This window comes from Mastomys coucha, unplaced genomic scaffold, assembly GCF_008632895.1.
Source record: "Mastomys coucha isolate ucsf_1 unplaced genomic scaffold, UCSF_Mcou_1 pScaffold22, whole genome shotgun sequence".
Lineage (NCBI taxonomy): Eukaryota > Metazoa > Chordata > Mammalia > Rodentia > Muridae > Mastomys > Mastomys coucha.
In genome coordinates, this window is record NW_022196905.1 from 108,674,359 (window position 1) to 108,701,378 (window position 27,020).

General features: G+C 53.2%; 1 protein-coding gene across 4 annotated transcripts; it reads left to right on the forward strand.

Annotated features, from left to right (window-relative positions):
- The first annotated feature begins 503 nt into the window (after positions 1-503).
- Msi1 (musashi RNA binding protein 1) lies at positions 504-26,601 on the forward strand. 4 transcript variants are annotated; one of them, XM_031337558.1, is made up of 15 exons: positions 505-717; positions 888-928; positions 1,520-1,601; positions 1,702-1,786; positions 4,712-4,753; positions 6,308-6,400; positions 9,545-9,593; positions 11,465-11,547; positions 12,397-12,514; positions 16,324-16,404; positions 17,906-17,962; positions 20,772-20,840; positions 21,425-21,579; positions 22,047-22,110; positions 24,797-26,601. In XM_031337558.1, exons 1-14 carry the CDS (start codon positions 659-661, stop codon positions 22,086-22,088), a joined length of 1,056 nt encoding a protein of 351 aa, XP_031193418.1. In that variant the 5' UTR covers positions 505-658; the 3' UTR covers positions 22,089-22,110; positions 24,797-26,601. The 4 variants fall into 4 exon arrangements, with proteins under 4 accessions (XP_031193419.1, XP_031193421.1, XP_031193418.1 ...); XM_031337557.1 differs by having other exon boundaries at positions 506-717; positions 21,392-21,579; XM_031337559.1 differs by lacking the exon at positions 17,906-17,962 and having other exon boundaries at positions 504-717; positions 21,392-21,579.
- Positions 26,602-27,020: the final 419 nt, after the last annotated feature.

Consider the following 27,020-nt stretch of genomic DNA (forward strand, 5'->3'; position numbering starts at 1 on the left):
AGTCTAAATTAGGTTCAGGAGAAACTGGGGGCGCAGGGAGGGGGTTCCAAGGGCGGCTTCTCGCTCGGACTGGGAGAAGGAGAGGTTCTTACCAGTTGGAAGGTGTGGGGACTGGGGGGCACTGGGCTATCTCCAACCCAACCCAGGAAGACTGGGGTCATCTTCTAAATTCTCAATAGCGGGGACCTGGAAGGACTAGGGAGGGTTTCCCGATCCGAAGCCGAGCTACCTTGAACGCACCGGGAAGCGCTTCATCCCGGGAGGGCGTTCCCCACGGCTGGGCCCCCGCGCCGCTGTGGGTGAGGGGTGCGGCCGCGCCCCAGGCCCGAGCCCGCATCAGGAATCAGGGGACCTCGCTCGCCCCTCGGACACACAAGAACCCCGAGGGAGGGGGGGGTCCCAGCGCCGCCGCCTCCGCGGGCGCCCGGGCGCGCGCCGAGCTTTATGCGCGCAGGGCGGCGGGGGGAGGAGCCGGCAGGTCGGCCCCCGGCGGGCCCTCCCCTTGGCCGTCCCCGCCCGCCCGCCCGAGCGGGGTCGGGGGAGGGGGCAGCATGGCCTGTCCGTCCGGCCCCCTTCGCCGCGCTCCTCATCTGCCCCGCGCCGAGCGCCGCCGCCGCCGCCGCCGCCGCTCCGCTGCCCGCGCCGCCCGCGGCTCCCGATGGAGACTGACGCGCCCCAGCCCGGCCTCGCCTCCCCGGACTCGCCGCACGACCCCTGGTACGGTCCGGCCCGGCCCGGCCCAGCCTGCCCAGCCCGCGTCCGCCCCGGCCCCGCCAACATGGCCGATCCGGGTCGGGCCGGGGCCTCCCCGGGGCTCGGGCCCGCGCCCCCTGCTCCCTGGCGCCCGGCGCTCACGCGGGCCCTTTGTGTCTCTGCTCCTCCCGCAGCAAGATGTTCATCGGAGGACTCAGTTGGCAGACCACGCAGGGTGAGCCAGCCCGGGGATCGCCCGCCGTCCCCCGCACCGCCACCCTGCACCCCTTGCGGCGCCCCAACCCCGGACGCCCCTGCCCGGCCCCGCGCCCCGCTGACCCCGGGCGCCCTCGTGCCCTCTTCCGCGCCCCGCCCCGGGGACCCCGGAGAGCGCAGCACGCTCGGCGAGCGCGCACGGCCCGGCGCTGGTTGGGGAGCAGTTGTGGGGGTGGGTGGGTTCAGGGGGCATCGGGGGGGCGGGCTGGGCCCCCGGGACCCGCCAGCGGCAGCTCCAACTCCGTTCGCACCTGCGGCTCAAACTTTTGTTGAGGCTGCTCCCGGAGCGGCGGGAACCCGACCGGAGCGGTCCCCCACTCCAGCCCGGCCCCGGCCCTTGCCTTGCCGAGGCCCCGGTGGGCGCCAGGAAGGCTCCGCGGGAACACCCCCCCCCCCCGCGAGAGCGGCGGGAGCGACGCGGAGAGCGCGCGCGGGCAGCTCGGCGCGGGGGCGGTGGGGCCGCGCCGGGGTCACCGGGGGCAAAGGACGGGGGGAGGAGGGGGAAGGGCTCCGGGCCTGGGCTGGTCCGAAGGCGAGTGTGTGGTTACAGAAGGGCTGCGCGAATACTTCGGCCAGTTCGGGGAGGTGAAAGAGTGTCTGGTGATGCGGGACCCCCTGACCAAAAGATCCAGGTGAGTTCCGGCGACCTCTCCTGCCACCGGGCTCGCCCCTCCCGCCACGGCCACTCGCTGTCCTTGTAACCATCTGCCTCTCCCTCACTACGCGGCGCAGGGGTTTCGGCTTCGTCACTTTCATGGACCAGGCGGGGGTGGATAAAGTGCTGGCGCAATCGCGGCACGAGCTCGACTCCAAAACAGTGAGTGGCCCTCGGGGTTTGGGGGGGGGTCCTTTGGGAGAGGGAGGCTGCCGGAGGAGAGAGATCCGGGACTCTCTCTCGTGGGGACAGTTGCATGGAGTTTGCTGAGTGCGAGAGCTGTCATGCCCTGAAAGTTTGTCAGTGGAGTTGGGGACAGCGGGAGGACAGAAAAAAAAAAAAATCTCAGGTCTAGGATAAGATGCCACACGCCCCACCTCGAGTATTGGTGAGGGACGCAGCAACTACTCCCCTTTCTCTGTGAGTACTAATCTTGGTACTTCTGGCTTTGGGGTGGAGCCGGGTCTCTCTCCTACCCCCAGACTGTGTGAGTCAGGGCTACAGTTACCCACAGTGGCTTCTCTGAAATCTAACTACTATTTGACTCTGTGACACCCCCTTTTCCATTCCAGACCAATGGCAAAGCATCACATCCCGCCCTCCATCCCCCCTTCCTTTCTCCTTCCCGGACTTTGGTCAATGAGCTCCTTGCTTTTGTAGAAGACACGCACCTTCTTTATCCTTACAGGGATTTATGAACAGGGAGCTAGCTTGCATGGAAATGGAAAAAAAAAAAGTGCTCTGCCGACCAGATCTTAGGCGACCCTGCCTGTTTGGCATTCAAACTCCTGGAACATTGTGCTTCCTTCCCAGTGTTCCCAATGTCTTGGACCCTGCAGGGGGCGCTGGCGGAGGCCAGCTCAGGGGTTCCAGAAGGCAAAGGAGAAAACCAGAGGAAGGCTCATTTGATGATGGGGGTGTCTGTCTGCTGGGGGGTGGGGGCAGGACAATGTGACCTCTCTCCACACTCTCCTATTCTTCCCCAGCCCTGGGCCTCCCTGCTTGGGCCAGTTACTGGCTCCTGTTTACCTGCAACAATGGTTGGTTGTGCCCAAGAATTTGTTAAATTACCGTCTGTCCCCAGCTCCTGTTATCTCTGCCCAGTGGCTCCCACTCCTGCACACAGTAATGAGCAAATGAGGCCAGGCCTCGACTTTGCCTGTTCTGAAAGGATCTTGGCTCAGCCCAAGTGACCCAGGCTGGGAAAGAAGAGACAGTGGCCTATTGTTTTTGGCGATTATCTGCCTTCAAGCTGCCTGTTCTCCTACCATCCTGTCCCCTGTCCTCAGAATGCACTGATGGCTTCTGCTGCTCTCAGGAAGCTGAGTGTTGGGAGGTGGGGGTGCTGCTGGAGGCATCCAAGATTGATAAGGGGCTGGGGGGAGGATGCTGAGATGGACATCCTTAAGATATGGAGACTGCCAACCACAAGGGCTTTGTCTGTGTTTAGCATCTCTGGGCTGGGGAAGGGGGCGGGAGAGAGTCTATTTTGGGTTCTGAATTTCACCTTTTATTTACTTGTTGGGCTTTATTTATGTTGCCAGCTGTGAGTCAGAGTGGAGGTGGTGGTGGTGTGTGTGTGTGTGTGTGTGTGTGTGTGGTGGGGATTTGCTGTATGTGGGTCTGGGGGAGTGTGGCTTGGGTACTGTCTCTCCACCAGGGTCTCTGTAGGGGGCTGTTTGAGGTAGGTGACTGCATCTGGAGGAAGGAGGGTGAGGATGTATGAAATCACAACCTCAGATGAGCAGTGGGTGGGTTTGGTTTCCCTTAGAGATCACAGGACCTTGCTACAGGAGGGACATTGCCCAAGTGCAGGCTTTGGAGATCCGTCTCTGGGCAGATTCCAGGAGGGGAGCTGGCAGAAGGTGGCTTCCTGGTTCATGCCATGTGGGCAGAGGAAAGCTGGGACCAGTTGTCTAGAATTCTGAGTTTTGAACAGAAGGAACTTTGGGGAAAAGATAGATCTCGCCTGTGATTGGCTAGTAACTTCTAAATGATGTCCATCCGTGTGAACGGCAAGAATTGTCATGGCCAGACCTCACAGGTCCTGCCTTAGTCACAGAGTGTCTCGTGTTCTGTTTCTTACTGTCTGTCAGCATGGCTGGAGCACCTAGGAATGGTACCCAGGTGTGTCCTGATTTCGTCAAGGGCAAAGGTAACCCTGTAATGGCACCTTTGTTTGTGCAGTGAAGGGACGTTGACAAAGGGCCGCTTTCAACCTTTATCTCCTTTGAATCCCCCGCAGCTGCCCTCTGTAGAGTAGGAGTGGGTGTGATTGTCCCCACTCTGCAGATGCGTGGACTGAGGCTTAGAGAGGCCCATGAAGCTACCAAGATTACAAGCTTGGCCTCGAGCCCAGCGCTTCTAAGTCCCATTCTCTCTCATACCTCGAAAGATTATGCTCGACCTCACCTGGAGCCTCACTCTCCAGTAAGAGCTGTTTGCTTTCAGCCTCTAAGGAGGGCTGTCAGTGGTCGGAGCAGGTAGGGAAGTAGTACTGAGCCTGTTCCTGGTGGGTCTGGACTCTGACCTTCACATCTTTTTAGGCAAAGACTAGATAGTTTTGCAAAAGTCTTGTTTGCAAAGTCAGAATTACACATGCCATTTTAGGCAGTAGGTACTGACGCTGACACCCTTGTGGAGTCCGTTTGGCGAGACCTTCCGTGTATCCGATACTTGGTGAGATCAGACTTAGCTCACATTGTTTTGGGTTTTTGCTGTGGGCTAGGTACCTTGTCACATGCCCTGTGAGCATGATCTGAAGTGACCTGTAGACCGACCTTTGGGGTGGGTATTAGTTGTCCCTTTAGCAGGTGAACTTGACCTTGAAGGTCTGAGGAGTTAAATAACTTGTCCAGGGTCTCACAGCTAGAAAGCAGAGTGAGTGTGTGTGTGTGTGTGTCTGTCTGTGCGTGTGTTTGTGTGATTTGAACCCGGCAGCTTGCTTTAACCACTCTGTTGTCCTACCTAAAGCTGTTGTGGTCTCTCTTACTTCTGTGTCCTGGGACAAAAGAAGCTAGCTGGAGGTTGCGTGGCCACCCAAGGCTATATGTGATCCCAAGACTCAATGTGTCCCTTCTCTTACAGATTGACCCTAAGGTGGCCTTTCCTCGGAGAGCACAGCCTAAGGTAGGTGTGTGGTGGGGGATAAGGAGCAGGAAGGGCTTTGCTCGGGAAAGTTCCCTTATTCTGGGCAAGTTGGGGTAGTAATTTTCCCAGCATGCACTTCTGGGGCAGATGCCTCTGGAGCATCTGTTTGGAGTGTGTCTCGAATGGTCAGGGGTAAGAAGAGAGGTTGTCTGTTGTATAGAATTAAGACATGTGCTCTTTCCGCCCATGTGCTGGGGTGGACGGCATATACAGGGTGGGGCAGGGGGGGTGTTGCTTTGTTGTCCTGTATTTGAAGCCAATACAGTTTGGATCCAGAGTGTAGTTCTGGCCTGATGGATCCCAGCCTCCCTCTGGATGCTGAGCCTTGGAGGGGCAAACACAAGGTGGGCTTGTCCTAGGCTTGTGGGCTTGTCCTAGGCTTAGGTGGGAGAGCCTGCCTCTGACTCCAGGTCACTCTCCTGTTTCTGGTTTGAGGTGTGTTGGGCTTTCAGAGGGGAAGGGAGGCGGAGGCCTTTCAAACCTCTCACCTGTTGGGTTCTCTCTTGAAGCTCTGTGACTCTGTAAAAGACTTCTGAGCGATTGAGCAGAGAGCGTGTGCAGGATTTGTGATGTAGGGCAGGGACCTTAGATTTGATTCCAGACATCATGGAAGCTGGCCAGATCTTAGGTTTTAAGCAGTTGACTTATGGGGACTGGAAGAAAGGCCAAGTTACAGCAGTACCAGAAGTTGGGACCCTCACATTTGTTTGTTGAGATCATCCCAAGCCTGGATGTCCCTTCTCCAGGAGGTCTCAGTTTCTCCCTTGATGGCAACCAAGGTGCTCTGAGATTCTGAGCCGTGCATTCCATCAAGGCTGCCAGGGCCTGCTGGGGGCAGAGAGAAAGGAACAAGTTCTAGAAGACTAGAGAGGGGCATCCCTGGAAAGGGTCCAGCCGAGGGTCTGAAAGCAATTACGGAGCAGGTATTCGAAGGAAGCCACGCCAGGGAGCACATGGTCAGAATTGGGTTAATTCCATTAAGCAGTTTGGTGACAGAAGGTGCCTCAGTGTTAGGATGGGGCTGGGAATTGCCTCGGATTAGCCATGCGCTCCTGGGGTAATTAGGACCATGTGGTCTTCCTAAAACTGGGCCGGGGCCACGGGGCTGCCAGAGGTTGGCTTGGGAGGGAGGAAGGTTGATAAGGAGAGTGTTGGTGTTACATTTGATGACACCCTGTGGTAGCTTTGGTGTCTTCCAGGAGAAGTGGTGTAGTCTTCGGCTAGGCAGTGAGCCTAGGCCCTTAGCATGCCCCCCACACACCCCTGTCCTGTTCCTTAGGGAAGGCATTTTCCATACACAGACCCCAGGGAGGAGGGAGGCACACTCAAGCCAGCCTGGGTGTGGGGCACACAGCTGCCTATGACAGGCCTAGAGGCAGGAGTCCAAGGGGGAGCCTGGAAGGGGGCCTTGGAGAAGCTGGGGCCACAGAGAGCTTGTCAGCTGCCATCCTGGTGGGGGGGACCCCCCTCCACAGCCCCTGCTGGTAGTGGTAGGCCACGGGACTCGGATGCTCACTTTCCTTCTCCTGACAGATGGTCACCCGGACGAAGAAGATCTTCGTGGGGGGGCTGTCTGTGAACACTACAGTGGAAGATGTGAAACACTATTTTGAGCAGTTCGGAAAGGTAGGTCTTTCACTGAGGGTGGTGCTCTGCCGGGCGGAGCTGGGAAAGCCCCAGAATATAGATCAGGAGGAGCAGGCCGGAGGGTGGCAGTCAGATCACCCCAGGTACTGTGAATGGCAAAGAAGGGCCTGGCTCTCCTGCAGGTGAGGTCAGACCAAGTCGCAGTTTGGGATCCGGACCCATCTGTGGGCCCCAGACTCTGGGCCTCTTCAATAGAGTCTCTCATTACCTTTCTACCCTTCCTCTGTATTTTTCTCCTGCTTCTCTTCTCTCTCCTGTGGGAGGAGGTGCATCTGTAGCCAGTTCAATCCAGCGCTCCCCTCCCCTTTCCTCTGGGGAGCTTGCACCTGTCCGGGCCATGGGCAGCTGCACCTTCCTTCCCCGCCTTCCCCTTCTTAGGGAGGATGATAAGAGAGCAATAAATAAGAATCCTTATTGCATTTGGGTACCCTGCTTAAACAGGTTGGGGGCTGGGGATGGCCGCTGATCCCCAGGTATTGGAACTGAAGAAAACACCCCAGAGTCTATCTGCTCCAGCCCCTGAGAGGTCACACTACCTCTCAGCTCTTGGGTGTGTCAAGATTTAATTTCTGGGCTTTGGGAGAGGTAGTCTGTAAAAGAGAGATGGGTGTGGTACCACCCAGACAATAAAGCTATCCATACAAAAGCCAGCGGTGTAAACCTCAAGGTTCCTTAGGGAAACGGCTAAGGGGTCTGTCTGAAGTGAAGGGATGAGGGAGGAATGCCAGCTTGAGTGGTTCAGGTGGCCTGGGTCCCATGCCCACTCCATCATGGTATGTGAATTCCCCATCAGGCCAAGATGGACCAGGCTTGGGAGATAGGCAGTGAGCCTTGTCTGGGTGGGGGGTCTGCAGGCAAGAGGATGCTGACGTGTTGAGGCCAGAGGCCTTGGCTCAGACGCCTCCTTGGGGATCTGGGTCCACGACGCAGGGCAGGCAGAGCCTGGGCCCCAGAGGGAAGGGCGCTCCTGGGAAGCTGCAGGCCCGGCTCGGCTCCGGCGGGGTGTCTTTGTGTCTGAGCACCGAGCATTAGAGCCCGCACTAATCTGATCCAGCAGCTGTGATTGGAGGCCGCCTGCCCCCGGGGCCGGCGTTGCCATGGCAACCGGACCCCAGGAGAAGCCGTCAGCGGCCGCGTCTTTTGTTCGGGCCTAAATCGGCGTTGGCATGTGAAACCGGCCCGGGGAGGCCAGGGGGAGCTGGAGAATAGGCTGCCAGAGAGCGAGGGGGACAGCGGGGAATGCCAAGGGCCCCGCGGCTGCCCCCCCACCCCGCCCGGATCGAGGGGCCGCCACCGAGGGGGGAACAATGGTCAGCCGCCATGGCTGCCACTCAGGCTTAGCCGCCGAACTTGGCGGCTCCCACTGGTCAGCAGGCCTCGGTCGCCTCCCCTCCCCCCTCCGGACCCCCCCTGCCCCCAGGTTCCCATGGAGACCAAAGCCTATTAAGGACACTGGGCTGGGAACCTCCCCTCAGCCGGCCTCAGGAGGGGACACCACCGGCGGGGGTACCCTGGACCCCTGGCCACTTTCCTCGGGTGGGAGGGGGGCTACGCTGGCCACAACCCCACCTCGGCAATGGGGGTCTGTCCAGCTAAGCCCAGTTTGAAGGCTGCTGGGGACCAGGGATGTTGGGTGGAAGGGAACCGGAAGGACTGGATTTGACCTGAATCAGTTTGTGGGTCAGGCCAGAAACTAAAAAGCTACAGGATTAAGGAGGAAGGTGTGGCTGGTTTTTCTTTTCATTCACTCATCCATTCAAAAAATAATTAATTGAGCACAAGTCAGGATGCTTGTCCGTAGAGTAGTGATGGATATTACAACTGAAGCAGCTGTCCTGGTGGGACCTGGGAATCCTCCCCTATGGGGACCGTGGGCAAGTCCCTCCATAATAAAGATAACAGCTACTATTTATTGGGCACACCCTGAACCCATCCCTGGAAGCTGAGTGTTCTAGGTACACCTTACACCTAATGCCTGTAGCACATAATTGGTATTATACCCATTTTACAGACAGAGGGATCAAAGCCGTAGAAACCTAAAGCCATTTTACCCAAGGACAGCCTGCCAGCCAACACAGTATCCAAGATGCCAGCTTGTAGCTTGCCCTGTTGGAAGCCTGGCTTTCCACTTTCCAGTGCTTGCGACGTACTCGCTCAGCTTAACTGCCTGTTTGGGGTTAGGGATAAGACTGTGGTCATTGGCTTGAGAGCCGAGATGGCATTCTGCAAACAGGAAGCTATCATTTCTCTGAGATTCCCCAGGAACCCTACTGCCTCTTAGTTCAGGGTGGCCTGGTCTAGATTAGTCCCTAAGGAGAGCTTCCAGGTTCTCCAGGGAGACCCAGTCTACTTCTGGGTCTGCTTTAATGAGGCATGAGAGACAGAAGACAGATGAGGACCCTGGAGTTCCATGGGGCTAGGCTGTGCCTCCTGGTCTGAGGACTTCCCCCCTGCCATTTCGAGTCAGGTCAGTGGTTGGAGTGGGGTGTGAAGACTAGGGGGTCAGACTCAGCCCAAGGAGGAGGCCTAGAATGCCCTTGCTTGTCCCTGTGTCTGAGAGGAGTCACCGCTGGGGTTCAGGGGAGTGTGGCTAATGTAGACCCTCCTCTTCCCTCTGCTCTTCCCCTCCCCCAGCCAGTACAAGGCAGGCAGCCCAGGCAGTGAACTCTGCTTGCTTTAATTACAGCCTCTAGCTGTAAGGAAACCTCAATTAGAGCACAGGGCTGTAACAGAAGGGAGTCTGACTGCCGGCCTTCTCCAAAAAGGGAAGAGACTTTGGTTTCCCCACCTCGTCATCTTGCTCCCTATATTTCTTTCTCTAGCCTCTACTTCGGTGCCTTCTCCTCCCCTAGCTTCCTTGCAGGGCTTGCTGTGTGACCTTGGGCAGGCGACTTCACCTCTCTGAGCCCGTTTCCTAAGATAGACGAGCCTTTGCAGGGAATGCTGGGATGACAGAGGCAGAGTGTCAGGCATACATTTGGAGTTTAAAAAATACAGACTGATCTGCTGAGAATCTGATGGTTGTCTCTGGTATTCTGGTATACTCCTGGAGAGTAGACAAGAGGGGTGTAGGTTTTGGGGGGGCTGGTGTCTGTGGGGCTAACACAGAAGTCTGTGTTTCAGGTGGATGATGCTATGCTGATGTTCGACAAAACCACCAACAGGCACAGAGGTGAGTGCAGCCCCTCCCCTTCCCAGACTGGGCCTGGGGCCCTGGTCAGCCAGGGGGCTGCAGGTCACAGCTGCCCTTTCATGTTGCCTCCTGACATCCTATCCCTGAGGATCTGCATCCTCTCCCTCTCTGGGGCCTGCCGTTACAGAAGGCTTTTGTCTTCTTCTTCCTGCATCCGAAACTTTGCCAATTGCAGAGGAGCCGAGGACACCCCCCCAACAGTGCCCCGCACCCCTCCTTGGCCCATGTCCGTTCCCTAGAAGCCGGAGCTGAGGCCTGGCTGCCCCCAGGGTCAGGCTGACTCTGCCGCCTCAGCCAGTCCAGTTCACCACCGCTTCCACGCTAAGCCCAGGCTCTGCAGACCCCTTCCTTGGCTCTGAACCTGGTCACATCTGGGCCTCTAGACTGTTTGTGTCCCGCCTGGTTGTTTTCTCCAGCTCCTGGGGAACTCCCTGAAGAGGCAATTGCTGCAGTTTCTCAGTGGCTTCAGGGCGGTGTGGGCTATGAGTGTGTAAGAGGTACTGTAGTGGGGGCGGGAGACTAAGTGTGCCTGGTACACCAGGGCAAGGACACCTGTAGAGTGCCCCTGAGCATCTGTGAAGTGGGGTTTGTGTGTGTGCAGCGTGAGGGGGAATAAAAGGCCTGTTAGGTGTGAGGTCAACCTTCTGTTTCTGTGGGTTTTGCTCTTTGGGGTTCAAGCAACCTTGATTGGAAATGACTCCCCTCTACCCCATCCCACCCCCAAAATGTTACCTAAAGGGCTGAGAATATAAGAGATGCCAGACCCTAGTTCTGTCTTCAGCAAAAAAGAGAGAGAGAGAAAGAGAGAGAGAGAAAGAGGGAGAGAGAGAGAGAGAGAGAACGCTCCCAAGTCCTGAGTCACATCTGTACCGAGTAGGTACAGATGTTTTCCTTTCCATCGTCTGAACCATCAAGTGTAATAAGCATACAGAGCACTTGTGTTGGGGATTAGAAGTTCACAAATATGGGCCGGGAGGCAGAGGCAGGTGGATTTCTGAGTTCGAGGCCAGCCTGGTCTACAGAGTGTGTTCCAGGTCAGCCAGGGCTACACAGAGAAACCTTGTCTCGAAAAACCAAAAAAAAAAAAAAGTTCACAAATATGCATGGATTCTATGCAAATATGCCTTATACAGAGTATAAAGAACTTGAGCACAACATAGATGTAGATTTGGGGGTCAGGGCAAGCACTTAGGACCCCCAGCACTCTGATTCCCAAGGATGGCTATTTTCATGGTGGCTCTGCCACTTTAAAAAAAAAAAAATTTTCCAGCAGTGGTGGAGCAAGGCTTTAATCCCAGCAGAGGTAGGAAGGCAGATGGCAGGCGGATCTCTGAATTGAAGGCCAGCCTGGTTCACAGAGCTGAGTTTCAGTGAAGACTACCCAGAGAAGCCCTGTCTTGAGAAACCAAAAAAATGTGTATTTATGTATGTGCGCCTGTGTGAATGTATGCCGTTATGTGTGTGGGTGTCCTCAGAGGACAGCTGGAGTTCTAGGCTGTTCTGAGCTGAGTGCGTGGGGGAAGTGAACTCAGGTTCTCTAGAAGAGCAGCAAGTGCTCTTAGCTACTGAGTGAACTGTCTCCTCCAGCCCCACTGTGACCCTTCTCTAACTTGCTGTGTGACCTTGGACGCATTAGTTCGCCTTTCTGAGCCTCCGCCTGCTCATCTGTAATTTGCGACTTGAAACCTTGACTCAGCCAGTAGTTGAGGTGCTCTTAGGCTATGGGCAGAGCCTTTCATTAACTCTCAGACACTTGCCCGCAAAAGATGAGCCATAGTGTGTGTGGCGAGGGGCTGGGCGATGACCATGAGCCCTGCTTCTGACCCACCCTGCCCTTGTCCAATCTCCAGGGTTTGGGTTTGTCACGTTCGAGAGTGAGGACATCGTAGAGAAAGTGTGTGAGATCCATTTCCATGAAATCAACAACAAAATGGTGAGCTGGGACCTGTTGGGCCGGAGGTTAGGGTTCAGGGAGACGAACTCCAGGAGGAGGCAGTCAGGGAAGCTCTGGGGCTCTGTAAATAGGTAGAGGTGGGGCTCTCACAGAAATCATCAGAGTCTGTCATCCTGAACCTTTCATGATGCAAACAGGAAGTGAGTGCCTGGGAATGGTCCCTCTCAGAGCCCCAGTGTCTGCTTTAAATGGGAGTCACTGGCCTGGTGGTTGGTGCGCCTTTCAGCCCAGTCTGCTCTACAGAGTGAGTTCCAGGAGAGCCAGGGCTACACAGAGAAACCCTGTCTCAGAAGGAAGGAAAGGGAAGGAAAGGAAAAAGGAAAAAGTCGAGCGGGGGAGGAGATGGGAACCCCAGCTCCTTGTAATGGAACACGTCTATAATCTCAGTTTTCTGTGCAAGAGGATTGCCACAAGCTCAAGGCCAGCCTGGTCTGTATAGCAAGTTGCAAGCTAGCCAGAGCTACACAATAAGACCGTATCATAAGAAAATTAAAGTTGCCGGGAGTAGTGGTGCACACCTTTTAATCCCAGCACTTGGGAGGCAGAGGCAGGTGGATTTCTGAGTTCAAGGCCAGCCTGGTCTACAGAATGAGTTCCAGGACAGCCAGGGCTACACAGAGAAACCCTGTCTCAAAAAACCAAAAAAGAAAAAAAAAATTGAAGTTAATTAAAAATAAAAATAAATCAAATAGGAATCCTGACGCTTGTTCACTGCAGGTTTGGTGCAATCAGTGACTGAACTAGTATATATAAAGCCCTTTAGACATAGAGAGCAAGAGAGTGCTCGGGCATAGAGACGGAAGCTCTGACCATCGCCTTTCATTACAGGTGGAATGCAAGAAAGCTCAGCCAAAGGAGGTGATGTCCCCAACGGGATCAGCCCGGGGCAGGTCTCGGGTCATGCCCTACGGAATGGATGCCTTCATGCTGGGCATTGGCATGCTGGGTACGTGCCAGGCCTACACCTATGGCTTTTTCCTGCCTAGTCCTGCCCCTGGGGTTTCTGGGGGGCTGAGTGGGTGTGACTTCTCCATGGTCTGCCCTTCTGTCTGAGTCAGAATAAAGGCCAAACTGTTTCAGATCTGGCAGGCCTACCAGAGGTGCACAGATTGGCGTGGAACACTGCCCTCTTGTGGTAGTCCTGATATACTGCAGCCGCTTTATATTAGTTGGTCTCTGTCATATTTGGGGTATCTGTATCCTTCCCGTTTTTGAGTGCCTCATGCATGCTAGGAATTCCAGCAATTTTCCTGAGTTCGGGGTGAAGGATAGGTTACCAAGAGAGTGTGGGCATAGAGAATTGGACCAAGACTCTGGAGAACCAGAAACCACAAAGGAGTTAGCATGAGTCTGCAGGTTGGGTCTGCAGGAGGTCACGGGGAGGAAGGGATAGGTGTACCAGACATAGGGAGTAACATTTACAGAGGCCAGAGGCTTGAAGAAGGCTTCCTTGTCTCACTCGGCTAGTTTTTATGTTGTTATTGTTGTTTTGTCTTGTTTTTGAGGGATACGATCGGCCATCACAGGGCTATGGTTCAACTGAAAGACAGGAGTGTCTCTATAGAGGGACTGGAGGCCATAGAGGTTTAAGGAGCCACCTAAACAACCATGGGAGGCTCCCTGGAGTAGGCCATGGGACTGGCCATGAGCCTTGAAAATCAGCTAAGAGTCAGCTGCACTTTGAAAAGCACCCAAGGGACCAGGGGCGATGGCTCGGTGGTTAAGAGTGTTAACTGGCCGGGCGGTGGTGGCACACGCCTTTAATCCCAGCACTTGGGAGGCAGAGGCAGGTGGATCTCTGAGTTCGAGGCCAGCCTGGTCTACTGAGTGAGTTTCAGGACAGCCAGGGCTACACAGAGAAACCCTGTCTCGAAAAACCAAAAAAAAAAAAAAAGAGTGTTAACTGTTCCTTCAAGGGACCCAGGTTCAATCCCCAGCACCTACATGGCAGCTCACAGCCATGTAACTCCAGTTCTAGAGGATCTGACTCCTTCGAGCATTCATGGCATTGTGCACACGAGGTGCATGGACACACATGCAGACCAAACAGTGTGTACACACAAGACAAATCAAATTTGCATAAAAATATTTTCTTTTTCTTTTTTTTTAAAGATTTTATTTATTTTATGTGTATGAGTACACTGTAGCTGTACAGATGGCCATGAGCCATCATGTGTGTGGCTGCTGGGAATTGAACTCAGGACCTCTGCCGGCTCCTCTCGCTCTAGTCCCGCTCGCTCAGGTATAATTCACTGTAGCTGTCTTCAGACACACCAGAAGAGGGCATCAGATCTCATTATGGGTGGTTGTGAGCCATCTCTAGGCTAGGCCAACCGCTAGGCCATCTCTCCAGCCCCGTTTTTTCTTAATTAGCAAATATTTTTATGGACTGGCAGTAAGAGCACTGACTGCTCTTCCAGAGGTCCTGAGTTCGATTCCCAGAAACCACATGGTGGCTCACAACCATCTGTAATGGGATCTTAGACCATTTTCTGGCATCCAGGTGTATGTGCAGATACTCATACATTAAATTTTTAAAAAGGGGGGGTGAATTTCAAAAAGAAAAGTGCTTAGATCATGAGGTGTTATATGTATGCTCAGCCCTTAGGAAGCACATCTAAGGACACACACACAGAAACACACATTCACACATACTCCTACATACACATACGTACAGACACACACAGACAGACAGACACACACAGAGAGAAACATGAATATACATACACGTACATACTCATACATATACAGAGACACACTCACATGTGCACACAGACACACACACACACACACACACAGTAACTAGGGGCTGGAGAGCCAGCTCAGTTCTCCCGTATCAACTGCTGCTGTGGAGAGTTTTGTTTGCTGTATTCATGGCTGCCCTCACCTGCAGCTCCTCACCTTCCAGAGAGGTGGTGTGTATAGAGCAGGTGCATACTTTAAAAGTAATGCAATTAAAGACAAACATTAAAAAAATGAACATGCTGCCAAGGGGGCATTAGCGGCTAGCCTGGTCCAGGACGAGATGGGCTGTGCGCCTAAGAGTTGAATCGTCTCTCAGAAGACCTGAGTTTGGTTCCTATCACCTGTGTCTAACAGCTCATGCCTGTGAATCTGGCCTCTTGGGGCCTCTGGAGACCTGAGGGCTCCCACACAGAGTCAAAAACAACATACATGCTAATTAAATTATAATTTAAAAATATAAATTATTATTATTATTAAAAAGATAAATATAAAAATATAAATTATGCCAGGTGGCAGAGGCAGGTGGATCTCTGTAAGCTGGAGGCCAGCCTGGACTATAGAGTGAGTTCCAGGACAGCCAAGGCTACATAGTGAGAGATCCTGCCTCAAAAAATTAAATAATAGATTTTAGAGTGTTATTATTGTGAGTACATGTGGGGTGTGTTACAGCATTACGGTTTGCTGTTGATGAAATATTTACACCTAAGCTACTGTTTTCTACTGTTATTAGTTGGCCTAAATCTCTTGCTATTGCCAGCTTGTTTGCTTGTTTTGTTTGGTTTTTTGTTTTGTTTTGTTTTTTCGAGACAGGGTTTCTCTGTGTGGTCCTGGCTGTCCTGGAACTCACTCTGTAGACCAGGCTGGCATCAAACTCAGAAATCTGCCTGCCTCTGCCTCCCAAGTGCTGGGATTAAAGGCGTGCGCCACCACCGCCCAGCTGCTTGTTTGTTTAAGACAGGGTCTCACTTTGTAGCCCTGGCTGTCCTGTTTGCACCTGCCTCTGTCTCTCAAGGGCTGGGAATAAAGGTATATGGTACCATGCCTGGCTCTATTTTACTTTATTTTTTTTAGATGGACCCATGTAGCCCAGGATAGTCTAGAACTCAGATCGGAACCAAGGATGACCTTGACCTCCAGCTCCTGCTGAGGTGACAGGCAGGTTTGCGCCACAGTGACCAGCTCATAGTGTGTTAGAGGTGGGGCTCCCAACTTTATGCTTAGCAAATTACCAAGTGAGCCCCAGCCCAGGGCTGTCCTCTAAAGCAGGCCTTGGTCCTCCCCACCCGACCAGCTGGGGCTGGAATGAAACTGGTTCACCGCCTCATCTTTTTCCCATCCAGCACTTTGAGAAACACCTTTGTCTGTTTGTTGTTTTTGGCTTAAGGGAAAAAAGTAGTAGTGTGGTCAGCCAGTCGGTTGCTGGGGAGATGGCCCTGGCCAGAGCACCTGCTGTGCAGTCACAGCAAGGTTTTTGTTTTTGTTTTTATTTATTTTTTTACACTCCACATGAGGCCTCCTGTGGGGAGACCTGTCTGACGACCGTGTAGCAAGGGCTCAGTGGTCTCTCGAGGGTGCCACAGGCAGAGATCACAGTCTGCACAGAGGCCCTGGACTGAGCTCTGCAACCTGGAGAAGTGACAAGTCGGGGCATAGAGGCAGGAAGAAGGAGCCAAGTGTGAGAGACTGGGAGCTGAGGAAGATGGGACCCAAGTGGGAGGAGTTGGGTAACAGAGTTCTGTTGTTCTTGTCTAGTGTCGGTCTCTGTGCCTCAGTTTCCATGTCTGTACATTGGGGCCCCTCGCCAGGCCTCCCTGTTACAGTGCTTATGAGGTTTCATGAGATGATAAAATGTACACTGTGCCCAGCTCGGGGCTTGGTGCACAAAAGGCTTCTAGAAACCTGAGGATTATCTGTGACAAGCTGTAGGAAGACTGTGAGCATCCTCAGAATCAAGCTGGCTGTGCCCCGGCTGAGGACAAGGTATCTCATACCACCCCTTTGTCCCATCAGGTTACCCAGGTTTCCAAGCCACGACCTACGCTAGCCGGAGTTACACAGGTCTTGCCCCTGGTTACACCTACCAGTTCCCCGGTAAGTCCCCCTGGGTGACCCTTCCACCACCAGCATGTCCCCCCTTCCAGACAGTGTGACTCCTGGGGTGGTGGCATCTAGCGTTCATGGCTGGATGCTTGGAAAGAAGGGCATATCTGAGGAAAAAAAAAATCTTCCCGCCTCTTTATCCCAGCCCCTCCACTGAAGCTGAGAGTGTGGGGTTCCTGATGTAGCCCTGCATGGTACAGTTTCGCCCAGGCCATTCATTCTCTGCCTGTCTTCTGCCTTTCTCCATTCCTGCCCAACTTCAGAACTGCCAATCCCACCAAAGACAGCACTGGACTGGTAGTGGGGGCTTCTCCGAGGGCCACTGAGAATCCTCACAAATGTGCTTACAGGTGCCACCCTGAGTCTTTATGAGGTACCGAGTGCCGTACCGAGCCCAAGAGCTTACACGCTGAACCTTAGTGCTGCAGCATAAAGATAACACTAGACCTATTTTTTTAAAACAGAAATTCCAAAAAATCACCCTGTTGCTATTTAGCATTGTTTTCTGTTAAGTATCAAGTAATTTTCACCCTTGTTTGTTTATCTCTGTAGTGCTGGGAGTGGACCTCACACGTGCTAGGCCTGAGCTCCGGCAGAGCCACACCCCGAGTATTGTTCATTTGTCGTTGAAATAGAGCCTAGGCCGGCCTCAAGTTCACCATGTAGCCACAAACTCCTCTTCCGTGCTGTGACTAAGGTTACTGGCATCGAACCCAGGGCCTCAGGAATGTTAGGCAAGGGCTCTTCCCCTGAGCTACACACTCCAGTCCATTTGGGTCTTACTGGAGGGGCCTCTGCCCTTGGGCTGTTTAGCTTGAAGTCCTTAGTACACAAGACGCTTAACCCTCTCTGGATCCTATTGTGTTGTCCACTCAGAGGACAGAAGAGTTGCTACAAAGATTCAACTGGGAAGTGGTGTCACTAGGAACTAACCCCAGTTAAAAATACTGGCTGTTCTGGAGGACAAAGGTTAACTCCTCAGCCAGCACCCCTGTGGTGGCTTGCAACAGTCTCTAACTTGTTTTACAGGGGATCAAAAACATCTTCTGAACCCCAAAGGCCCTGGGCATACACATGGCAAAACACCCATACACATAAAATAAATAAACCTTTAAAAAACGGAACAGAAATGGGGCCTGGGGTGCAGATCAGTAAAGAGAGTTTTTATCTAGCTTGTGTAAAGCCCTGGGCTCAGTTCTCAGCACCAGACCTCGGGAATCCCACTGCCAGCATTGCTTTGTGCCCAGGATTAGGCGGCATCTCTAGTTTCGTTGATTCTCCCTCTCATCCCCAGTGTCTGTCTGTCTTTCTGTCTCTCTCTCACCCTCTCACCCCTCTGCCCCACCTCACCTACTGGGACTTTGCATTCCCAGTTCTTGAGTCCTGTGCATGGCCCATCCCCCTCGCCTGTGATCCCTGTGGGTGCATTTCTCCCCTCCCCCGCTGAGGGGCCCCCCTACGATTTCCTAAGCTGTTTTACGTTTCATTTTAGAATTCCGTGTAGAGCGGAGCCCTCTCCCGAGCGCCCCAGTCCTCCCCGAGCTTACAGGTCAGTGGCTCGGATTCTGTACATCTCATAGGCCACGAGGGGAGAAAGAAGGGGAGAGGGACCTTCCCTGGGAAGCTGGCAGGACCCTTTCCTCCTGCCCACCAGCTCCACGGCTGTGAGGATGCAGCCAACTGTACCTGGGCTTTGGCCAGTTGCTCCAGCTACATGGCCCTCGAGGGTGGGTTGGGAGACCAAGCCAAGCAGATGGAGGTAAAGCCATTCATTCATCCATTTGGCAAATATTTATCTAGTGTCTCCCATGTGCCAGGCACCATGGAGGCTCTGGTGCCCAGTGGTGAACAGGCCAGGGTCACGAACTTGGAGCACAGTGGGCTAAGAGGGACTTTATACACAGAACTGGGGGTGCCTGTACCCAGTGTAGCATTCACATCTCATTTCTCCCAAGAAACTAGAGCCCCCAACTTTAGTCTTGTAAGAACTTTGCAGTCCTTGTTCTGTCTGGTTAACACACCCCAAGTTATTGAGATACTTGGGGTCCAAGTGACATGCATCCAATGGCCACATCTGACCCCAGGGATGCCCGTGGGCTCTATCTAGGAAAATGAAGCCAAAGTGTTTGACACAACTCCACTGTGGAGCTGGGCCAGGCTGAATGGTGTGCACGTGAGGTGGGCCACGAGGGGCTTCTCTGTCCAACTCGCTTCTCTTCCACCCTCCTGCAGACTTTGCCCCCATCCTGGCTATGTGTGGGAAACTGCTTCAGATCTTCCTTCCAAGGGGGTAACGGGTGAAGGAAGGAGAGGAGGGGACAGGGGGACAGGGCAAGGAGCAGAGCAGAGGGTCTGGCTCTTGGGGCAGGGGGCGGGGCTTCCTCTCATGTAAGACCTGTGTGAGGACCTACTGGGTGCAGCATGCACCACCAGGCTACCAGGCATGAAAGCAGGCATGCCCAGGCCCTACCTACTCTTAGCCAAATGCACAAGCTAGCAAGGCTAGCAAATATTTATTATGCCAAGAATAATTCTTTACGATAAGAACTCAGGGAAGTTGGTTACTTAGAGTTTGCTTTGTGAAGGGTGAGAACCCCAAGACCTTAGTGCCACCCTGTAGGCCCGAGTCAGGAAAAGTCAATGCCGAGGGTGTCTTGGCAGAGGAGCACACGGACTCTAGCCTCTGCAGCCCTTGGGAGTATGGTGTCTGAACTTTTTTTCTTGGCTTGGAACAGAGATCTGAGTATTTCTTTTGTGTTCAGTACATATTTATTGTGCCCAGGCTTGGCCAGGCACTGCCAGGGAGGGGGGGCACACACATAAACGAGCAGAATAGGACCCTGCTCTGCAGCAGCTGGTTGCTAATAGAGGCGCAGAGACGAATTAAGTAAATGGAAGATCTGTGGGAAGATAAAACAAAAGCTGAACTAAGGGGTTTCAAGCCCTAGGAAGGTCTAAACAGAGAAGGCAAGAGGGCGGAGTCTCGATGAGAAGAAGCTGGTTGGATGGTTTCCAGAAAGGTGAATCCAGAACTCAGGCACCATAGTGTCATGGATTTGGGTCTCCTGCAGGACAGCTTTGCTAAAGGTTTTCAGGGGGTGAACTGGGGATGCTTTTATCTGATAGTCTGCTTATGTCATACTCACGGATCCCTGGATTCAGGCCTCAGCACTGTGCAGTACCAGTAGTTATAATGGAATGTGGCCCCTGTGAGTTGGAGACAGAAGAGAATTAGAAGTGAGTTCGAGACCAGCCTGGGCTACATAACAAGGTCTTGTCACAAAAAGAAGACCAAAAAAAAAAAAAAAAAAAAAAAAAAAAAAAAAAAAAAAAAAGAAGAAGTCTCTTTTACCCCTTTAGTGCAGATATTTATTAAGTACCTACTGTATACAGAGCTGCAGAATAGAAACAGGAAGACAGAAGAGGGTCTGAGGGACTTGGAAGAGGCACTGAGGACCATGAGAGGATGCAGGACCCATAGCAGCAGGACACACAGAAGCAGCAGGACGAAGCAGAGCTGGGACCTCATCGGCCTGACCCCTGGGGAAGAGCTCCTTAGTTCACAGTCCTCAGGCGGTCCTGCCTAGAGAGAACAAGCCGCCTGGCTTCTGTGTCCCGGACTAGTCAGTAACTAGCTCTGAAAAGGGACATAAACCAACAGAGTCAACTAACCTGGATCCTTGGGGCTCTCAGAGTCTGAACCATCAACCAAAGAACATACACAGGCTGGACCTAGGCCTCCCGGCTCATATGTAGCAGATGTGCAGCCTGGTCTTCGTGTGGGTCCCGAAGAACTGGAATGGAGGGGGGTGGGCTATCTCAAAAGCTGTTGCCTGTCTCTGGGTTGTGTTCTTCTAGCTGGGCTGCCTATCGGGCCTCAGTGAGAGAGGAAGCGCCTAGCCTCACAAAGAGTTCAAGTGCCAGGGTAGGGGGTTACCCAGGGGTGGGCCCCAACCTCTCAGAGGAAGAGAGAGGATGTGGGAAGGATTGTGGGAGGGGAGTGGTAAGTGGGATGTAAAGTGAATATGTAAAAAATTAAATTTAAAACAAAGTGCCCTGGCCACTCTAAGCCACTGTCCTGCTGAGGGCCCTGTGGAGAAGGTCCTAATCAACGCCTTATCCACAGCAGGTCAGGACTGTTCTTGTGCAGCGTGCTTAGGCATGCCCTAGGGTCCAGTATGGAAGTAGGTATGCTCCCTGGGATTCATTAGGTCAGGGTGCAGAATGACTGTCCACACTGTCTGTGCTCTGACCCCCTCTCCACTCGAGGCCTAGGTGGGAGAAGCCCTACCAGACCGTAGGGTCCTTTCTCCTCATCCGCTCTTCTTCCTGCTCAGTGCGTGCTCTTTGTCTTCCAGCCATCCCTCTCACAGCTTATGGGCCCATGGCGGCAGCGGCAGCGGCGGCAGCTGTAGTTCGAGGGACAGGTGAGGACTTCTGGGAAGGTGGCACAGGGAAGGGACGGAGGAATCCAGAAGGAAGAAAAGAGGTTCCTTCTCCACCCCTGACAGGGGGTTGTTTACTACACGAGTATTAGCTGAATTGAGTGCATGAGCCAGCCAAGAATGACACTGGTCATGTCCCCCAGAGCATACAAGCTGCGGAGTGTCACCATGCAGAGGGTCATGGCCCTGCATACAGAGAGAAACAGGGTTGTTGTAGCCAAGGGAACAGCCAGTTTGCACTGGTCAGTTACAGGAATAGGGAGTAGGCCAATGGAGGGTCCAGCAACAGTAAAGTAGGCCAGCCTTAGAAAATGCACTAGGCAGAGAGACAGAGGAACACTCGAATGGGCCCAGAGGGAGAGGATGCTGTACAGCGGCCACACAGGACGTGGTGGGGTCTAGAGAGGATGAGCTAGCGCAGTCTCCAGGGAGGGGAGTCTCAGGTCCAGGGCTGGGGTGGGAGGGAATTGGATCGGGTGTGCGGGGTGGCCTTGGGCACCCGGGCTATCACTCTGTTCTTTCTGGGTTGCCAGGCTCTCACCCCTGGACGATGGCTCCCCCTCCAGGTTCCACTCCCAGCCGCACAGGGGGCTTCCTGGGGACCACAAGCCCCGGGCCCATGGCTGAGCTCTACGGGGCAGCCAACCAGGATTCGGGGGTCAGCAGTTACATCAGCGCCGCCAGCCCCGCCCCCAGCACTGGTTTCGGCCACAGTCTTGGGGTGAGTGGCCAGGCTGGATGGCTTCCACCTCACCCCCTTCATGCTGGGAGATGTCTGAAGCTGGGGGAGGGAGCAGCCTTGTCTATCTTGGGGGGCAGGGCTTGAGGGAGGGAAACAGGGAGAGAGTATCCATAAGGGCGCGAGGGTGTCCTGTGATAAGCTCTACCCTGGACACTGTCCAGTGGCCCCAGGATGCTGTGCGAATGCAATGCCATCTCCTTTCTGTGTGGTCAGAGTCCAGCTCAGGAACGTCCCAGTTTTAACCAGGGAACTAGCTCGACACAGGTTCCCAGGCCCCACCTTACACATGAGTAGATCTGTACTATTAGCCAATCTATACCAGGACAACCCATGTGGGCCAGAAGAACCTGTGTGTCTCACCATAGGAGTCCCACAGGGACGGCAGGAGCCCCCAGTTTGTCTGAACATACCCTAGGATCCTAGGAGTCTAACTCTTTTCTTTTCAGGGTCCCTTGATTGCCACAGCCTTCACCAATGGGTACCACTGAAGCAGGGAGGAGGTGGCAGGAGGTGAGGAGATGGGGAGGGGTGGGGGGCACTGGGTCACCAACCCTCAGTAATGCTGTCGAGGATGCCAGCCCATCTTCACTCAGTAGAGTTCACAGACCACGGCAGGAGCGGGGCCTAGATGCCAGCAGTGGCCAACAAACACAAGAAAAGATGCTTAGCTTCCCACAGTCCAATTTAAGTTAAACCAGGCATGGTTGCACATGCCTGTCTATAATCTGAGGCCAAGGCAGGAGGATTACTTTGAGATCTAGGCTAGTTAGGGGTACATAGTGAGGCTCTGGTGAGATGTCTGAATTGGTAAAGTGCCTGCTCAACAAACGAGGACCTGAGTTCAGATTCCCTAGACCCCACAAAAGATGAGCACAGTGGCCTGGACCTGGGACCCGCAGCACTGACAGGTGGCTGGGTCTCAGATGCTCATTAGCCAGCCATTCGAGCCCAGGTTCCCTGGGAGCCCCTATCTCAAAAAGTAAAACTGGAGAAGGCAGTCGCCATCAACCTCTGACCTCCACGTGCCCGTACACACACATGCACCACAGGCATTTACACAAATAATGTTTATACATTAGCCCAGTCCAGGGGAGACAGAGGCAGGTAGATTACAAGTTCAAAGCCAGACTGGGCTACAAAGTGAGCTGCCAGTCAGCCGGATGTGCATGACAAGACCCTGTGTTAAGAAACTGAATATTAGCGAGGCAGGGCAGTGGTGGCTGCAGCGCACACCTTTAATCCCAGCACTCAGGAGGCAGAGGCAGGAAGATCCCCCTGAGTTTGAGTTCAGCCTGGTCTACAGAGTGAATTCTCGGACAGCCAGGGCTACACAGCGAGACCCTGTCTCAAAAAAACAAGAGCAAAAGAAAGAAACCAAATACTAATTAATTAATGTAACAAGTATATGAATGAAACACAAATTAATCGTATTTCATTGGACTGACAGTTTTTTGTTTTTTGTTTTTGTTTTTTACAATTAATGACACCCAACATTGCTCTCTGTGTAAACTGGCTCCAAGTTCCCTTGGGACAGTGTTATATGTGGAGATTTTTAATTTGTGCTGGCATTGAACCCAGGCAGGGCTATGCGTGCCTGGCATGATCTTTACTGAGTTTTACCTGCACATATATATGCATGCCCTCTGTGTGTGTGGTGCCTGCTGAGGCTGGAAGAGGGCATCAGAGCCTCTGCAACTAGACGTAGAGGCAGTTGTGAGCAGGTGCTGGGAACCCAGGTCCTCTGCAAGAGCAACAAGCGCTCTTAACCACTGAGCCATCTCTCCAGCTAGGTCTTTAAGCATTCATATCTTTGGATGCAGTAATAACCACTTCTGGGCATTTATTTTGAAAACTGCAAACTGACTGGTGATGGTGGCTCGTGCCTTTCATCCCAGCACTCAGGAGGCAAAGACAGGTGGATCTCTCTGAGTTCAAGGATAGCCTGATCTTCAGAGCTAGTTCCAAGCCATGCAGGACTGCATAGGGAGACCCTGTCTCAAAAAAGAAAAAGGAAGAGGGGAGGAGGAGTGTATCTAGACAGACTATATGCATACTATAGGAAATCACACAGTTTCTAAAATAGAGTTTAAGTTAGGCTTCTATGTGTAATCCCGGCACTCAAGAGGCTGCTGGCGGAGGAGCGCCACAGGCTTGAGCCCAGCCCACAACAAACACAGTAAATTTTTTTTTTTTTTCGAGACAGGGTTTCTCTGTGTAGCCCTGGCTGTCCTGGAACTCACTCTGTAGACCAGGCTGGCCTTGAACTCAGAAATCTGCCTGTCTCTGCCTCCCAAGCGCTGGGATTAAAGGTGTGTGCCACCACCAGCTAGTAAATCTTTTACAAGGTATGAAAATAACTGGATCCTGGAGAGATGGCTCAGTGCTTAAGAATATATACTATACTTGCAAAGGGCTGAATTCACATCAGGTGGCTCAAGACCTGTAACTCCAAGCTCCTGGGAATCCAACAGCACTGCTCTTCCCTCCAAAGGCTCCTGCACGCTTGCGCACGTGCACACACACACACACATGAACACATGCACACACAAATGAACATCATTTTATTTTTTGAAACAGAATCACACTGTGTAAGTTGTAGCTGGCCTGGAACTTGCTGTATAGAGCAGGTTGACCTCAGATCAGAGAGATCTGCCTGCAGGGCATGTACCACCACTTCTAACAGTTGAACACATAATTAATAATAATGAGGTGTATGAAAGCATAATATGAATAAAACTAACAAATGAGATACTTCCAAATAGTTTACAAGGTGCTGTTTTCATTGGGGTTCAGGGGCTAGTGAGATGGCTCAGGGGTTAAGAGCACTGACTGCCCTTCCAGAGGTCCTGAGTTCAATTCCCAGCAATTGCACGGTGGCTTACAACCATCTGTAATGGGAACTGATGCCCTCTTCTGGTGTGTCTGAAGACAGCTACAGTGTACTTATAGACAGGAAATAAATAAATCGTGGGGTTCAGATAAAGCTTCCTAGGGGATACGGCATAAATCTAGCTATTCAAGATATGGGGAAAGTGCCCAGTGCCATCCCAATATGTAAAGGGAGTGCAGAATCAACAAAATTCATCTAGGAAGGGATTAGGGAAGACAGTGGGCATGCCTGTTCTGTGGGCCATAGAGAGAGAGAGAAGACAGTCAGATCAGAGCCCACCAGTATCTTACTGTTGTTGTCTTTCAGCGCCCCAGCCTGCAGCTGACTGAGGACCAGAGTGAGCCAGCAAGGGGATTGGGACACCTCAGCCGCAGCAGCCCAGCCCCTTGGCTGCAACTCGGACCGCTACTGCCTGTCCCTCAACCCCTGGGCCCAGCCCCCGCCCTGCCACCCCAAGTCTGGCTCCCCTACTAACCTCCCCTGTTCTGACCTTACCTCTCTCCCTGGTCGCTTTTATTTATTTTGGATTAGCCAGTTGCCCTTCCCCCACCAGGTCTGCCCTCGGGTCTGCCCCATCCCTCCGCGCTGCCCCCTTTAGGACACCACCAGGAAGGCTTTTGTATCTGCATAGCTGGAGGGCGGGCAGAGGGGGCCTGCTGCAGACCGAGGCCCCAACCCATTTTTTTGTTTGTTTGTTTTTTTATTCTGGCTTTTCCCTCTTTTGCTCTTTACTTTTTTTTTTTTTAAGAAACTTTTTAAACTATTTCTAGGTTTGTGAATGTGAAGCCCCAGGCCGCAGGGGGCAAGGGGCCAGGTGTCCCCCCACCAGCTGAGAACTAGTGTCTATGTGGGTGTGGGTTCCTGGCCTCCTCCCTCCAGCCTTGGAGAGGAGGGCAGGGCTGCGGGGTAGGCCAGGCCGAGCCCCTGGAGCCATCCCGTCCTGTATCATATGTAAATACTGTGAGGTGAAGCCCTACCCCACCCTTCTCTAAGACCTCACTGGGCAAAGGTCCCCCACTCCCTTTCTCCCTGTCTCTGACCCTTCCTCCTCAGACACCTTTACTGTAAGCTTGCAGACCTCAGCTCTGGCCACGACAGGCCCACACTCTCAGGCCCTCCCCGGGTTCAAGGCCTTGGGTGGACTCTCCCCAAAAACCCCCGGTTGCAGGGCAAAGGGCCAGGGAAGAAGAGGGCTTGCCCAGAGCCACTGCTGGGAAGGAATTGGCTCTCCAAAAGGCACCTCCTGGCCCTGGCCTAGGTGGGACCTTCATGGTTTCTGCTTTGAGCACCCCCTACACCCCACCCCACCCCCATGCCCTTCCCTGCCATGAGTAAGCATCGGGAAGCGCTTCAGCAAGGAGTAGATACCAGGAAAGCAAAGGGCTTCTCAGGGAACCCCCACATTCTCACTGAAGTTTCCCATCAGAATAGCCCCGTGACCAGAGCCCTTGGTAATCCCCCCTACTCTGGAGCGCCTTTCAGAGGCAAAAAAACGGGCTCAGGGTTTGAACATGAGGTGAGACCTGGCGTGGCAGGGCTGAGTCTACCTGCTGTCACCCCCTCTGTCCTTCCCAAGGCTAGGGGCTCAAGCTCCCTTCCCCAGCAGAGCCCTAGGCCTTCAAAGCCCCCTTGGGAGAGTTAACTGTCCATGTGAGGCGCTCACTCAACCAATAAGCCCCGAGAACTCAAAGCAATAATCTTTGTCACCGAGATGCGCGGCTGTTTGCGTTTGTTGTTGGGTTTTTTTTTGTTTTTGTTTTTGTTTTTGTTTTTTTGTTTTTAATATTTCCTAATAAAAGAGAAGCTGCATTTTATTGGATTTTATCTTTAATTTTTCTACACATCTGAGCTGAGCCCAGGAGACTTTGGTTTCCTTTTTCCTCCCATCCCTGGACACTCTCACCCCACTGGGCCTAACTGTGGGTTTGGGTACCTGGATTTATAGTTCTGATTCTTTTGAGAAGGAAAAAAAAAAAAACTTTCTTTTTAAGATGTTACATGGTGTTGTGAAGCCAGCAAGTTCCACCGTCGGTGTCTTTTCCCTCTGCATCTGTAACTTCTTTTCCAGGTTTTATTTTGTTTTAAATTCCTAATAAATTATTTGAAAATAATTTGCTCTTATTCATGTGCATATGTGGATGCACACACACACACACACACAAAATAAAAAAATGTTCCTGACTCTTTGGTGTGTGCCTGTAATCCCAGCAATCAGGAAGCCAGGGTAGAAGCATCCTAACCCTCCTCGCAGGACTCCTAGTGAAGCCCTGGCTCAAACCAACAGGAAAAGGCCACAGTCCCAGTGCTTGGGGCTGAGAGAGGAAGCTCTCTGGAAATCCAAGGTAGATCTGGGCCACATAGTTCCAAGCCAGCCAGAGCTACACAGGTCCTGTCTCACCTTCTATCCAAACAAAAACCCCAAACATAAAACATTTTGGGGGCAGGGGCTGGTGATACACATCTTTGGTTCTGGCTCTCTAGAGACTAGAGCTCTGTGAGTTCAAGGTCAACCTGGTCTACATGTTAAGGA

Coding starts and splice junctions, on each gene's coding strand:
- Msi1 (XM_031337557.1), top strand. CDS start 659: ATGGAGACTGACGCGCCCCAGCCCGGCCTCGCCTCCCCGGACTCGCCG. Junction 929..1,519: donor CAGTTGGCAGACCACGCAGG/GTGAGCCAGCCC, acceptor GTGTGGTTACAG/AAGGGCTGCGCGAATACTTC. Junction 21,580..22,046: donor GTTTCGGCCACAGTCTTGGG/GTGAGTGGCCAG, acceptor TTTTCTTTTCAG/GGTCCCTTGATTGCCACAGC.